The sequence below is a fragment of the Coregonus lavaretus genome (assembly GCF_964263955.1).
Source record: "Coregonus lavaretus genome assembly, chromosome: 10".
Classification (NCBI taxonomy): Eukaryota; Metazoa; Chordata; class Actinopteri; order Salmoniformes; family Salmonidae; genus Coregonus; species Coregonus lavaretus.
The window spans coordinates 26,076,524-26,092,019 of record NC_139997.1 but is presented as its reverse complement, the minus strand read 5'-3'; the positions used below and the strand labels follow the sequence as shown (position 1 = coordinate 26,092,019).

Here is a 15,496-nt window from a genome sequence, read left to right as displayed (position 1 = left end):
CCCTATAACCTGTTATGTTACACTACTAAGATAACTAAAACGATAAAATCACATCAAAGAGCATAGGTCTACGTTTAGAAATTGCAGAAATGTTTGTTTATTTTGCTTAAGTTTAGGCTAATGATACATTAGCTTCAAGATGTTATGACTGATATCTCCTCACAATGAACTGTATGTAAATAATAATAATAATAATAATATGCCATTTAGCAGACGCTTTTATCCAAAGCGACTTACAGTCATGCGTGCATACATATTTATTTTTTTGTGTATGGGTGGTCCCGGGGATCGAACCCACTACCTTAGCGTTACAAGCGCCGTGCTCTACCAGCTGAGCTACAGAGGACCACTATGTTTTAATGTTATTCCACAATGAACTGAATGGTTTTAAAATGTGTTTTTACAACTACTAGCCTAAATGTGATTAACATTTGAAAATCAATTAAAGTTCTTTTTTAAATGTAAATCCTGAAATTGACTCATTTACTATCCTTAGAACATTAGTATTGAACCTGCAAGCGGTTTTTCTTTTAGTCAGTCGGTCTTCAGAAATCTTCATAAAAACATCTGCACTTTCAACCAGTTGGCTGGACCAGACATTTTGGCCAAATTCAAATGCCAACAGCACATATTGAAAGATGAAGTACTGAAGAGTAATTCAACCATTGTTCTGATTTTGTTAGAAAATAGTTTTTTGGCTAAATTCCAAAGGAGACATGTTGTAAGTTTAGCTTTTTCTGCGTTGACAACACAGCAAAAAGGCTGGTCAAGCCTATTTCAAATGCCATTTACCGGCAATAGGATAGGAGTGGAGACAAAATGAAAATATCTATTGACAGTTAAGAGATTACAGATTTGAATAGAACAAGTTTGTATTGTTAAGATTGTTAAAATATATATATTTATTTATCAACAAATCTGAAGTGGGCTTATTTGGAACACCCATGGCCTTAAAGGGTACATTAGGTACCCATTAAGCCCATGCCAGACTTTCATTTTTTGACAAATTAAACAATAAAAACATTAGAAATTGGTATAAATGAATTATTGACACATCAAATGAGAGATTAGACTTTAATTTTAACTAAAATGTTCTCCCTTAAATTGGGGCAGTATATATAAAAAAATTCTGAAAAGCGGATTTGGTGGGCTTAATAGGGACGTTTACCCTACACAAAATAGACCAAATTGGTGAAGTGAAATTTAAAAAATAACTTGTTTCAAATAATTATAAAAAATAAATAACGGAAAAGTGGTGCGTGCATATGTATTCACCCCCTTTGCTATGAAGCCCCTAAATAAGATCTGGTGCAACCAATTACCTTCAGAAGTCACATAATTAGTTAAATAAAGTCCACCTGTGTGCAATCTAAGTGTCACATGATCTGTGACAAAGTATTGACTTTGGGAGGGGGGGTGAATAGTTATGCACGGTTAAGTTCTGTTTTTTTTTGTCTTATTTCTTGTTTGTTCCACCAAAAAAATTATTTTGCATCTTCAAAGTGGAAGGCATGTTCTGTAAATCAAATGATACAAACCCCCAAAAAAGCCATTTTAATTCCAGGTTGTAAGGCAACAAAATAGGAGAGATGCCAAGGGGGGTGAATACTTTCGCAAGCCACTGTATAATAGGGTTCCAGCTCGTTCCGGGCATAGACCCCTAATAATAACTGAAAATACAGATTAGGTCAATATACTGAACAAATATATAAACACAACATGTAACGTGTTGGTCCCATGTTTCATGAGGTGAAATAAAAGATCCCAGAAATTTTCCATATGCACAAAAAGCTTATTTCTCTCAAAGTTTGTGCACAAATGTGTTTACATCCCTGTTAGTTAGCATTTCTCCTTTGCCAAGATAATCCATCCACCTGACAGGCGTGGCATATCAAGAAGCTGATTATCCAGCATGATCATTACACAGGTGCCCCTTGTGTTGGGGACAATAAAAGGCCACTCGAAAATGTGCAGTTTTGTCACACAACACAATGCCACAGATGTCTCAAGTGTTGAGGGAGCGTGCAATTAGCATGCTGACTGCAGGAATGTCCACCAGAGCTGTTACCAGATAATTTTATGTTCATTTCCCTACCATAAGCCGCCTCCAACGTCGTTTTAGAGAATTTGGCAGTACGTCCAACCGGCTTCACAACCGCAGACCACATGTAACCACGCCAGCCCAGAACCTCCACATCCGGCTTCTTCACCTGCGGGCTTGTCTGAGACCAGCCACCCTGACAGCTGATGAAACTGTAGGTTGGCACAACTGAAGAATTTCTGCACGTACTGTCAGAAACCGTCTCAGGGAAGCTCATCTGCGTGCTAGTCGTCCTCACCAGGGCTTGAGCTGACTGCAGTTCGGTGTCGTAACCGACTGCAGTTGGCAAATGCTCACCTTCGATGGCCATTGGCACGCTGGAGAAGTGTGCTCTTCACGGATTGATGCCGGTTTCAACTGTACCGGGCAGATGGCACACAGCGTGTATGACGTCATGTGGGCGAGCGGTTTGCTGATGTCAACGTTGTGAATGGTGGTGGTGGGGTTATGGTATGGGCATGCATAAGCTACAGACAACACAACTGCATTATATCAATGGCAATTTGAATGCACATAGATACCGTGACGAGATCCTGAGGCCCATTGTCGCGCCATTCATCCGCTGCCATCACCTCATGTTTCAGCATGATAATGCACGGCCCCATGTCGCAAGGATCTGTACACAATTCCTGGAAGCTGAAAATTTCCCAGTTCTTTCATGGCATGCATACTCACCAGACATGTCACCCACTGAGCATGTTTGGGATGCTCTGGATCTACATGTACGACTGCGTGTTCCAGTTACCGCCAATATCCAGCAACTTCACACAGCCATTGAAGATGAGTGGGACAACATTCCACAGGCCACAATCAACAGCCTGATCAACTCTATGTGAAGGAGATGGGTTGCGCAGCATGAGGCAAATGTTCGTCACACCAGATACTGACTGGTTTTCTGATCGACGCCCCTACCTTTAAAAAAAAAAGTATCTGTGACCAACAGATGCATATCTGTACTCCTAGTCATGTGAAATCCATAGATTTGGGCCTAATTTATTTATTTCAAATGACTGATTTCCTTACATGAACTGTAACTCAAACTGAAATAGTTGCATGTTGATTTATATTTTTGTTCAGTGTAGCTTACTGTAGGCTACTTAGAATATGAAACAACTGAAATAACTACGAATTAACAGACTTCATTTCAAATAAATTGTCAACATAACACCATATTAAGGTTCACTGTATTACAAAGAACAATAGCAGGTCTATTTCGCGCCAGCAGCTGGCATATTTTGTCCGTTCACAATTCACCTGTGGGAACATGGCCGCTCTCAACACCCGACAACAGAAAGAGTTGGCCATTTCTATCCGACAGATTGTTCGTGAGGAAATAACTTCTGCAATCTCCTTGCAATTAAAACCGTTAAAATGTTGTTGTGTTGTTTGATGCAAGAAACCACAATACAAAATAAAATGCATTATTATTCCCATACATTATGAGACAAATTATGCTACCCTCTGCCTATTGGCTACTTAATTTATCCAAGCTTGTCTCAAAATACAACATTGTCCCTTTAAGACAAAAAAAAGCTCTTTACCTGACTGGCTTTTCAAAGATGTCTAGAAATGTAAACATTTTGTGGACTTGTAGGAAGCAATCACTACCCTATTGCTGACTACAAATTATCTATAACTGGGCTAATAACTCACTAACTAGCAATGGATATGAACAAAATGTGCACACGTCGCTACATGCAGCTCTTGCGTTGATCTCAAGACAAACGCATCTGCTCACGACCACAGCTGTAAACACAGTCCAGTTCAAAGTAAATGGCACAGATCCATATAAAATGGCACAGACAGGCCGCCCCCAGGTGGTGAAGGTAGGAAACAACATCTCCACTTGGCTGATCCTCAACACAGGGGCCCCACAAGGTTGTGTGCTCAGCCCCCTCCTGTACTCCCTGTTCACCCATGACTGCGTGGCCACGCACGCCTCCAACTCAATTATCAAGTTTGCAGACGGCACAACAGTAGTAGGCCTGATTACGACGAGACAGCCTACAGGGAGGAGGTGAAGGCCCTGGCCGAGTGGGGCCAGGAAAATAACCTCTCCCTCAACGTCAACAAATCGAAGGAGCTGATCGTGGACTTCAGGAAACAGCAGAGGGAGCACCCTATCCACATCGACTGGACTGCAGTGGAGTAGGTGAGAAGCTTCAAGTTCCTCGGCGTACACATCACTGACAATCTGAAATGGTCCACCCACACAGACAGTGTGGTGAAGAAGGCGCAACAGCGCCTCTTCAACCACAGGAGGCTGAAGAAATTTGGCTTGGCCCCTAAGACCGTCAAAACTTTTACAGATGCACAATTGAGAGCATCCTGTCGGGCTGTATCACCGCCTGGTACGGCAAATGCACCGCCCGCAACCTCAGGGCTCTCCAGAGGTTGGTGCAGTCTGCCCTCCAGGATACCTACAGCACCCGATGTCACAGGAAGGCCAAAAAGATCATCAAGGACATCAACCACCCGAGCCACGGCCTGTTCACCCCGCAATCATTCAGAAGGCAAGGTCAGTACAGGTGCATCAAAGCTGGGACCGAGAGACTGAAAAACAGCTTCTATCTCAAGGCCATCAGAATGTTAAATAGCCATCACAAGCCAGCTACCACCCGGTTACTCAACCCTGCACCTTAGAGGCTGCTGCCCTATATACATAGAATCACTGGTCACTTTAATAATGTTTACATACTGCTTTATTCATTTCATATGTAAACTCAGAAAAAAAAGAAATGTCCCTTTTTCAGGAACCTGTCTTTCAAAGATAATTCGTAAAAATCCAAAATAACTTCACAGATCTTCATTGTAAAGGGTTTAAACACTGTTTCCCATGCTTGTTCAATGAACCATAAACAATTAATGAACATGCACCTGTGGAACGGTCATTAAGACACTAACAGCTTATAGACGGTAGGCAATTAAGGTCACAGTTATGAAAACTTAGGACACTAAAGAGGTCTTTCTACTGACTCTGAAAAACACCAAAAGAAAGATGCCCAGGGTCCCTGCTCATCTGCGTGAACGTGCCTTAGGTATGCTGCAAGGAGGCATGAGGACTGCAGATGTGGCCAGGGCAATAAATTGCAATGTCCGTACTGTGAGATGCCTAAGACAGCGCTACAGGGAGACAGGACGGACAGCTGATCATCCTCGCAGTGGCAGACCATGTGTAACAACACCTGCACAGGATCGGTACATCCAAACATCACACCTGCGGGACAGGTATTGGATGACAACAACAACTGCCCGAGTTACACCAGGAACGCACAATCCCTCCATCAGTGCTCAGACTGTCCGCAACAGGCTGAGAGAGGATGGACTGAGGGCTTGTAGGCCTGTTGTAAGGCAGGTCCTCACCAGACATCACCGGCAACAACGTCGCCTATGGGCACAAACCCACCGTCGCTGGACCAGACAGGACTGGCAAAAAGTGCTCTTCACTGACGAGTCGCGGTTTTGTCTCACCAGGGGTGATGGTCGGATTCGCGCTTATCGTCGAAGGAATGAACGTTACACCGAGGGCTGTACTCTGCAGCGGGATCGATTTGGAGGTGAAGGGTCCGTCATGGTCTGGGGCGGTGTGTCACAGCATCATCGGACTGAGCTTGTTGTCATTGCAGGCAATCTCAATGCTGTGCGTTACAGGGAAGACATCCTCCTCCCTCATGTGGTACTCTTCCTGCAGGCTCATCCTGACATGACCCTCCAGCATGACAATGCCACCAGCCATACTGCTCGTTCTGTGCATGATTTCCTGCAAGACAGGAATGTCAGTGTTCTGCCATGGCCAGAGAAGAGCCCGGATCTCAATCCCATTGAGCATGTCTGGGACATGTTGGATTGGAGGGTGAGGGCTAGGGCCATTCCCCCCAGAAATGTCAGGGAACTTGCAGGTGCCTTGGTGGAAGAGTGGGGTAACATCTCACAGCAAGAAATGGCAAATCTGGTGCAGTCCATGAGGAGGAGATGCACACAGATACTGACTGTTAGTTTTGATTTTGATCCCCCCTTTGTTCAGGGATACATTATTCAATTTCTGTTAGTCACATGTCTGTGGAACTTGTTCAGTTTATGTCTCAGTTGTTGAATCTTGTTATGTTCATACAAATATTGACATGTTAAGTTTGCTGAAAATAAACGCAGTTGACAGTGAGAGTATGTTTCTTTTTTTTTTTAACAAATCTATATAGTGTATTCTATTCTACTGTATTTTAGTCAATGCCACTCCAACGTTGGTCGTCCTAATATTTATATATTTCTTAATTTCATTCTTTTACATGTGTGTATTGTTGTGAATTGTTAGATACTACTGCACTGTTGGAGCTAGGAACATAAGCATTTCGCTACACCCGCAATAACATCTGCTAAATATGTGTATGTGACCAATACAATTTGATTTGATATGGCAATGGTCTATTTGCATATAGGCCTACTGCAGCTCTGATTGGTTATGCATCATGGGTCTGTGTAGAGTATGGGCTGAGTCACGCACAATAGAATCCTACTCTGATACGTTCTGCCTAGAACAAAATCTCTTGCATGATATGTTTTGTTTCGGTATGTTGCATTGAGAGTGGCTAATTTTGCATTGATTAGATCACAATTGCCACAGTAAAGGGAAACGTTGATAGTGTTAACTAACAGGGAAAACTCTAGAAAGTTGAGTGAAGTTCAATCTCATGCTTCTCTCTGTGGGCTGATATTTATTTGGCGCTCCGCACGGTAGTCACGTCTCTGGGCTACTGCGCGTCCCCGCGTAGCTTAGAGGGAACATTGGTCCTCTCCGCACACCCATAACATGATGCAGCCAACACTATGCTTGAAAATATGGAGAGTGGTAATCAGTAATGTGTTGTTTTGGATTTGTCCCAAACATAACACTTTGTATTCAGGACAAAAAGTTCATTGCTTTGCCACATTTTCTCTATGACTTTACTGTGATTTTTGAATGACTACGTCATCTCTGTACCCAACACATACAGATAACTGTAAGGTCCCTCAGTTGAGCAGTGAATTTCATATAAAGATTACACCACAAAGACAAGGGAGGTTTTCCAATGCCTCGCAAAGAAGGGCACCTAATTGGTAGATGGGTAAAAAAGGCCAACATTGAATATCCCTTTGAGCATGGTGAAGTTATTAATTACACTTTAGATTGTGTATCAATACACCAATTCACTACAAAGATACAGGTGTCCTTCCTAGGAAGGAAACCGCTCAGGGATTTCAAAATGAGGCCAATGGTGACTTTAAAACAGTTACAGAGTTTAATAGGAGGAAACTGAGGATGGATCAACAACATTGTAGTTACTCCACAATACAAACGGTGAAAAGAAGGAAGCCTGTACAGAATAAAAAATATTCCAAAACATGCATCCTGTTTTCAATAAGGCACTAAAAGTAAAACTGCAAAAAAATGTGGCAAAGAAATTAACTTTGACCTGAAAACAAAGCGGTATGTTTGAGGCAAATGTAACACATCACTGAGTACCACTTGTCATTGGCAAGGACTAAGGAGTTTTTTATTAATAAAAATAAACTGTATTGAGCTAAGAACAAGCAAAATCCTAGAGGAAAATCTGGTTCAGTGTGCTTTCCATCAGACACAGAGATACAAATTCACCTTTCAGCAGGACAATAACATAAAACTAAATATACAGTGCATTCGAAAAGTATTCAGACCCCTTGACTTTTTCCACATTTTGTTACGTTACAGCCTTATTCTAAAATGGATTAAATTGTTTTTTTCCTTTATCAATCAACACACATTAGCCCATAATGACGAAGCAAAAACTGGTTTTTAGAAATGTTTGCAAATGTATTAAAAAAACAAGTATAATAATAATAATAATAGGACATTTACATAAGTATTCAGACCCTTTACTCAGTACGTTGTTGAAGCACCTTTGGCAGCGATTACAGCCTCAAGTCTTCTTGGGTAGGACGCTACAAGCTTCTCCCATTCTTCTCTGCAGATCCTCTCAAGCTCTGTCAGGTTGGATGGGGAGCGTCCTGCACAGCAATTTTCAGGTCTCTCCAGAGATGTTCAATCGGGTTCAAGTCCGGCTGTGGCTGGGCCACTCAAGGACATTCAGAGATTTGTCCCGAAGCCACTCCTGCATCGTCTTGGCTGTGTGCTGAGGGTCGTTGTCCTGTTGGAAGTTGAACCTTCGCCCCAGTCTGAGGTCCTGAGCGCTCTGGAGCAGGTTTTCATCAAGGATCTCTCTGTACTGTGCTCTATTCATCTTTCCCTCAATTCTGACTAGTCTCCCAGTCCCTGCCGCTGAAAAACATACCCACAGCGTGATGCTGCCACCACCATGCTTCACCGTAGGGATGGTGCCAGGTTTCCTTCAGACATGACACTTGGCATTCAGGCCAAAGAGTTCAATCATGCTTTCATCAGACCAGAGAATCTTGTTTCTCATGGTCTGAGAGTCATTTAGGTGCCTTTTGGAAACTCCAAGCGGGCTGTCATGTTCCTTTTACTGAGGAGTGGCTTCCGTCTGGCCACTACCATAAAGGCCTGATTGGTGGAGTGCTGCAGAGATGGTTGTCCTTCTGTAAAGTTCTACCATCTCCACAGATGACCTCTGGACCTCTTTCAGAGTGACCATCGGGTTCTTGGTCACCTCCCTGACCAAGGCCCTTCTCCCCCGATTGCTCAGTTTGGGTGGGCGGCCAGCTCTAGGAAGAGTCTTGGTGGTTCCAAACTTCTTCCATTTAAGAATGATGGAGGCCACTGTGTTCTTGGGGACCTGCAATGCTGCAGACATTTTTTGTACCCATCCCCAGATCTGTGCCTTAACACAATCCTGTCTCAGATCTCTACGGACAATTCCTTTGACCTCATAGCTTGGTTTTTGCTCTGACATGCACTGTCAACTGTGGGACCTTATATAGACAGGTGTGTCCAATCAATTGAATTTACCACAGGTGGACTCCAATCAGGTTATAGAAACATCTCAAGGATGATCAATGGAAACAGGATGCACCGGAGCTTAATTTCAAGTCCCTTATGAAAATACGGTATTTCTGTTTTTTATTTTTAATAAATATGCAAAACTTTCTAAAAATCTGTTTTCGCTTTGTCATTATGGGGTATTGTGTGTAGATTGAGGAGGAATTTTTAATTATTTAATCTATTTTAGAATAAGGCTGTAATGTAACAAAATGTGCACTGGAGTTGCTTACCAAGATGACATTGAATGTTCTTGAGTGGCCTAGTTACAGTTTTGACTTAAAATTGGCTTGAAAATCTATGGCAAGATATTCACTCCCGCCAGAATGTTCCCGTCAGTCCTGGGATTCAAACTGGCAACCCTCTATGTACTGGCCTGCCTCTCTAACTCCGTGGCTACCGCCGCCCCCATATGCATCCCAGGTAAGGATTTATCTGAGGCATGTAAGTCTATTCATGAAATCAGTTTTAACCTACTATGATATTTTTAGGGTACTGCACACCAGTGATGTAAAGAAGGCATGAAACATATGTCCATAAGTCACGGTCACTATTTTCCCCAACATTAAACAAAAAAAAGTGAGAGAAAGGAAGGGAAAGCGAGAGATCAGCAGCTAACCTGTATGCATCGTCTCCTGGTAACTCTCATATCATCCTGGCAGGAGAGTCCAGCAGCAAACCACAGCCCACTGGAGAAAGACAAACAATCAACTATATTAGCCTTAGTGTATTTGTGCTTGGAAGGCTATTTCCTGTTAGACTATGTTGTAACCTTGATTATTACCTATATCTAATTATGTGGAAGTCCTGGGCTGGTGTGGTTACACGTGGTCTGTGGTTGTGAGGCCGGTTGGACGTACTGCTAAATTCTCTAAGACAACGTTGGAGGCGGCTTATGGTAGAGAAATGAACATACAAATATATTTGCTGGTAAAGAAATCTGAGTGGCTGATAGATTTTCTAATCTACCTGCCACAGTGGCACAAAGTAAAATGTTATGCCCTGAGCACAATCATTGGTGTGGATCTGCAAGTACGACAAACCAGATACTGTAGTCAATTGATCGTAATTTACAGCCAATTGGCCCAGCTCAGATTTTGCCCAACTTTTCCAACATTTTATTCATGTGACTTTTTCCTGCATCTACCATTTTAACTTAAAACTTTCATCCCCCATCTTGGCTTTCCTCAATGGCCGCTAATAACGACATAATCCATCGCTAACTGTTTCCACATTTAAAAAAAGCTATGCTAGCCAGGAGGTTCTGGATGCTGCTAAATGGGCTAAGCAGAATAAACCAAGACAAGAAAAAAAAGGAAAACTTCTGAGAAATCGGAGACTTCTTGTTTATATAAGATACCCGTCCCAGGCGCCGTTAGAACGGGGGGCCAGCATAAAAAAAAAAAATGTATGCACTAACTGTAAAGTCGCTCTGGATAAGAGCGTCTGCTAAATGACTAAAATGTAATGTAAATGTAGTGCAGAGATTAATTCAAAACATTAAGCTTCATAGAAATGGACTTGGTTTTGTGTTCAGAGATTCTAACACTTCTGCTTGTCTGAAGGTTATAGTAATTTGACCTCAAATGTAAAGCTTTAGGCCTACAAGTGTGGCATAAATGGAACAGCCTCACTTCAATATAGATACCAGGGACTCTGTTACGGATAATTTAGTCATGATCATATAGGCCAGATATATTTTTGCCAAATTCAGTAGTTCAAATAAAATAAAATTACATGTTATTAGCCACATGCCCGGAAACAACAGGTGTAGACATTAGTGAAATGCTTACTTACAGCCCTTAACCAACAATGCATTTATTTTTTAATAAAAAAGTAAAATAAAACAAAACAACAACAAAAAAAGTGTTGAGAAAAAAAGAGCAGAAGTCAAATAAAATAACAGTAGGGAGGCTATATATACAGGGGGGTACCGGTGCAGAGTCAATGTGCGGGGGAACCGGCTAGTTGAGGTAGTTGAGGAAATATGTACATGTAGGTAGAGTTAAAATGACTTATGCATCAATAATTAACAGAGTAGCAGCAGCATAAGAATATGGGGTGGGGGGGTGGGGGGGGGCAGTGCAAATAGTCTGGATAGCCATGATTAGCTGTTCAGGAGTCTTATGGCTTGGGGTAAGAAGCTGTTGAGAAGTCTTTTGGACCTAGACTTGGCACTCCGGTACCGCTTGCCGTGCGGTAGCAGAGAGAACAGTCTATGACTAGGGTGGCTGGAGTCTTTGACAATTTTGAGGGCCTTCCTCTGACACCGCCTGGTATAGACGTCCTGGATGGCAGGAAGCTTGGCCCCAGTGATGTACTGGGCCATACGCACTACCCTCTGTAGTGCCTTGCGGTCGGAGACCGAGCAGTTGCCATAACAGGCAGTGATGCAACCAGTCAGGATGCTCTCGATGGTGCAGCTGTAGAATTTTTTGAGGATATGAGGACCCATGCCAAATATTTTTAGTCTCCTGAGGGGGAATAGGCTTTGTCGTGCCCTCTTCACGACTGTCTTGTTGTGTTTGGAGCATGATAGTTCGTTGGTGATGTGGACACCAAGGAACTTGAAGCTCTCAACCTGTTCCACTACATCCCTGTCGATGAGAATGGGGGCGTGCTCAGTTCTCTTCTTTCCTGTAATCCACAATCATCTCCTTTGTCATGGTCACTTTGAGGGAGAGGTTGTTATACTGGCACCACACGGCCAGGTCTCTGACCTCCTCCCTATAGGCTGTCTCATCGTTGTCGACTGTTGTGACGTCGGCAAACTTAATGATGGTGTTGGAGTCGTGCCTGGCCATGCAGTCATGGGTGAACAGGGAGTACAGAAGGGGACTGAGCACGCACCCCTGAGGGGCCCCCGTGTTGAGGATCAGTGTGGCAGATGTGTTGTTACCTACCCTTACCACCTGGGGGCGGCCCGTCAGGAAGTCCAGGATCCAGTTGCAGAGGGAGGTATTTAGTCCCAGGATCCTTAGCATAGTGATGAGCTTTGAGGGCACTATGGTGTTGAATGCTGAGCTGTAGTCAATGAATAGCATTCTCACGTAGGTGTTCCTCTTGTCCAGGTGGGAAAGTGCAGTGTGGAGTGCAATAGAGATTGCATCATCTGTGGATCTGTTGGGGCGGTATGCAAATTGGAGTGGGTCTAGGGTTTCTGGGATAATGGTGTTGATGTGAGCCATGACCAGCCTTTCAAAGCACTTCATGGCTACAGACGTCAGTGCTACGGGTCGGTAGTCATTTAGGCAGGTTATCTTAGTGTCCTTGGGCACGGGGATTATGGTGGTCTGCTTGAAACATGTTGGTATTACAGACTCAGTCAGGGACATGTTGAAAATGTCAGTGAAGACACTTGCCAGTTGGTCAGCACATGCTCGGAGTACACGTCCTGGTAATCCGTCTGGCCCTGTGGCCTTGTGAATGTTGCTTAAAAGTCTTACTCACATTGGCTACGGAGAGCGTGATCACATTGTCATCCGGAACAGCTGGTGCTCTCATGCATTCTTCAGTTTTGCTTGCCTCGAAGCGAGCATTGAAGTGGTTTAGCTCGTCTGTAAGTCTTGTGTCACTGGGCAGCTTGCGGCTGTGCTTCCCTTTGTAGTCTGTAATAGTTTTCAAGCCCTGCCACATCCGACGAGCGTCAGAGCCGGTGTAGTACGATTCAATCTTAGTCCTGTATTGACTCTTTGCCTGTTTGATGGTTCGTCGGAGGGCATAGCGGGATTTCTTATAAGCGTCCGGGTTAGCGTCCCGCTCCTTGAAAGCGGCAGCTCTACCCTTTAGCTCAGTGCGGATGTTGCATTAAGTTAGCTGTTTTGTTTTTCCAGGTTTCAGATTTTTGTCCTGTTGTTCATGTTTTCCCTCCGAAAATCACTTTAAAAAAATAGAAAAATCTAACAAAATTGGATGTTCTAAGTCCACAACAATGCTTACACCACATCATCGGACAACTTTTGAGTTCTGGGAAAAATCGAAAAAGTTTTCATTTTTGGGTGTAGATACCCTTAAATTCAAGTGTGCAGTCTGCTCACCAGCAAGAAACTTGCTTGGTTAGCACGTTTCTGTAGCACCCTTTATTGCAGAGTTCACTAAACAAATCACCACTGGATTGATACAAATAATCATGATATCATTCTTCCAGGTAGGCATAGACTTTTATGGTTAACATTTAATTGAGGTTTTTGGGAAAGCCTTTCCACCTACCAGAAGATGGTTGTCATTAGCACCATCGCTAACGGCTACACAAAGTAGTAGACAAACACACACAGACAGGGGCATTCCCGCGCCATTGCCTCTTCAGAAAGTTGGGAGGAAAATACAAATCGCTTATGCATTTCTTCATGTCTTATCATAATCTTGGCCAAAATTAAATCATTTTCTAATAAATTCAATACATTTAGTTGATTTCCTACTAATAAGTTCAATACATTTTTGAATATTGTTGAATTCCGTTTTAAGGTCTGGATTCCGTGATTCCGGATTTTATAGGGCCCTAGGCATTGGATGAAAAAATTATATGCGAATTAACCAGCTAAACATATTCTGACAAAAATCTTTATCCTCTTCATATATCACATTAGCTGTGGATGGAGGTTGGTTCACGTTGCTTTTCAATCGTATTATCTTTCTACTCTGACCGTCTGTCTTGGGCTCGGTCTCGCTACCAAACACGTCATCTCTCGTGGACAGACAACTGGAATACAGTGGCTTGCGAAAGTATTCACCCCCCTTGGCATTTTTCCTATTTTGTTGCCTTACAACCTGGAATTAAAATTGATTTTTGGGGGGTTTGTATCATTTGATTTACACAACATGCCTACCACTTTGAAGATGCAAAATATTTTTGGGTGTGAAACAAACAAGAAATAAGACAAAAAAACAGAAAACTTGAGCGTGCATAACTATTAACCCCCCCAAAGTCAATACTTTGTAGAGCCACCTTTTGCAGCAATTACAACTGCAAGTCACTTGGGGTATGTCTCTATAAGCTTGGCACATCTAGCCACTGGGATTTTTGCCCATTCTTCAAGGCAAAACTGCTCCAGCTCCTTCAAGTTGGATGGGTTCCGCTGGTGTACAGCAATCTTTAAGTCATACCACAGATTCTCAATTGGATTGAGGTCTGGGCTTTGACTAGGCCATTCCAAGACATTTAAATGTTTCCCCTTAAAGCACTCGAGTGTTGCTTTAGCAGTATGCTTAGGGTCATTGTCCTGCTGGAAGGTGAACCTCCGTCCCAGTCTCAAATCTCTGGAAGACTGAAACAGGTTTTCCGCAACAATTTCCCTATATTTAGCCACATCCATCATTCCTTCAAGTTTCCCAGTCCCCGCCGATGAAAAACATCCCCACAGCATGATGCTGCCACCACCATGCTTCACTGTGGGGATGGTGTTCTCGGGGTGATGAGGTGTTGGGTTTGCACCAGATATAGCCTTGCCTTGGTGGCCAAAAAGCTCAATTTTAGTCTCATCTGACCAGAGTACCTTCTTCCATATGTTTGGGGAGTCTCCCACATGCATTTTGGCGAACACCAAACGTGTTTGCTTATTTTTTAAATTAAGCAATGGCTTTTTTCTGGCCACTCTTCCGTAAAGCCCAGCTCTGTGGAGTGTACGAATTAAAGTGGTCATATGGACAGATACTCCAATCTCCACTGTGGAGCTTTGCAGCTCCTTCAGGGTTATCTTTGGTCTCTTTGTTGCCTCTGATTACTGCCCTCCTTGCCTGGTCCGTGAGTTTTGGTGGGCGGCCCTCTCTTGGCAGGTTGTTGTGGTGACATATTCTTTCCATTTTTTTATAATGGATTTAATGGTGCTCTGTGGGATGTTCAAAGTTTCTGATATTTTTTTATAACCCAACCCTGATCTGTACTTCTCCACAACTTTGTCCCTGACCTGTTTGGAGAGCTCCTTGGTCTTCATGGTGCCACTTGCTTGGTGGTGCCCCTTGCTTAGTGGTGTTGCAGACTCTGGGGCCTTTCAGAACAGGTGGACTTTATTTAACTAATTATGTGACTTCTGAAGGTAATTGGTTGCCCAAGAGGTTATTTAGGGGCTTCATAGCAAAGGAGGTGAATATATATGCACGCACCACTTTTCCATTGTTAATCTTTCAGAATTTTTTGAAACAAGTTATTTTTTTCATTTCACTTCACCACTTTGGACTATTTTGTGTATGTCCATTACATGAAATCCAAATAAAAATCAATTTAAATTACAGGTTGTAATGCAACAAAATAGGAAAAACGCCAAGGGGGATGAATTCTTTTGCAAGGCACTGTATGTTCAAAATCCCCACTTGCTCCTCCATTATTGATAATAATGGGCATACCACATATAGCATTTGAAGGTCATTGCTCTGGGTATACCTCAGACAGCAAAGTACACAAACCTGGCCACACTTGACATATCAAACTTTTG

General features: G+C 42.9%; 1 protein-coding gene across 5 annotated transcripts in view; it reads right to left on the bottom strand.

The window, feature by feature from the left end:
• LOC311136402 (dual specificity tyrosine-phosphorylation-regulated kinase 1A-like) overlaps positions 1-15,496 on the bottom strand; it is a 59,316-nt gene that overhangs the window by 23,041 nt on the left and 20,779 nt on the right. For 2 of the 5 annotated variants that reach the window (XM_084170511.1, XM_084170512.1), the window contains exon 2: positions 9,688-9,757. The exons of the other annotated variants lie outside the window; for them this stretch is intronic. In XM_084170511.1, the coding sequence (XP_084026637.1) occupies positions 9,688-9,697 (10 nt within the window). In that variant the 5' untranslated portion in view covers positions 9,698-9,757. The remainder of the gene's footprint in view (positions 1-9,687; positions 9,758-15,496) is intronic. 5 annotated transcript variants of the gene reach the window in all.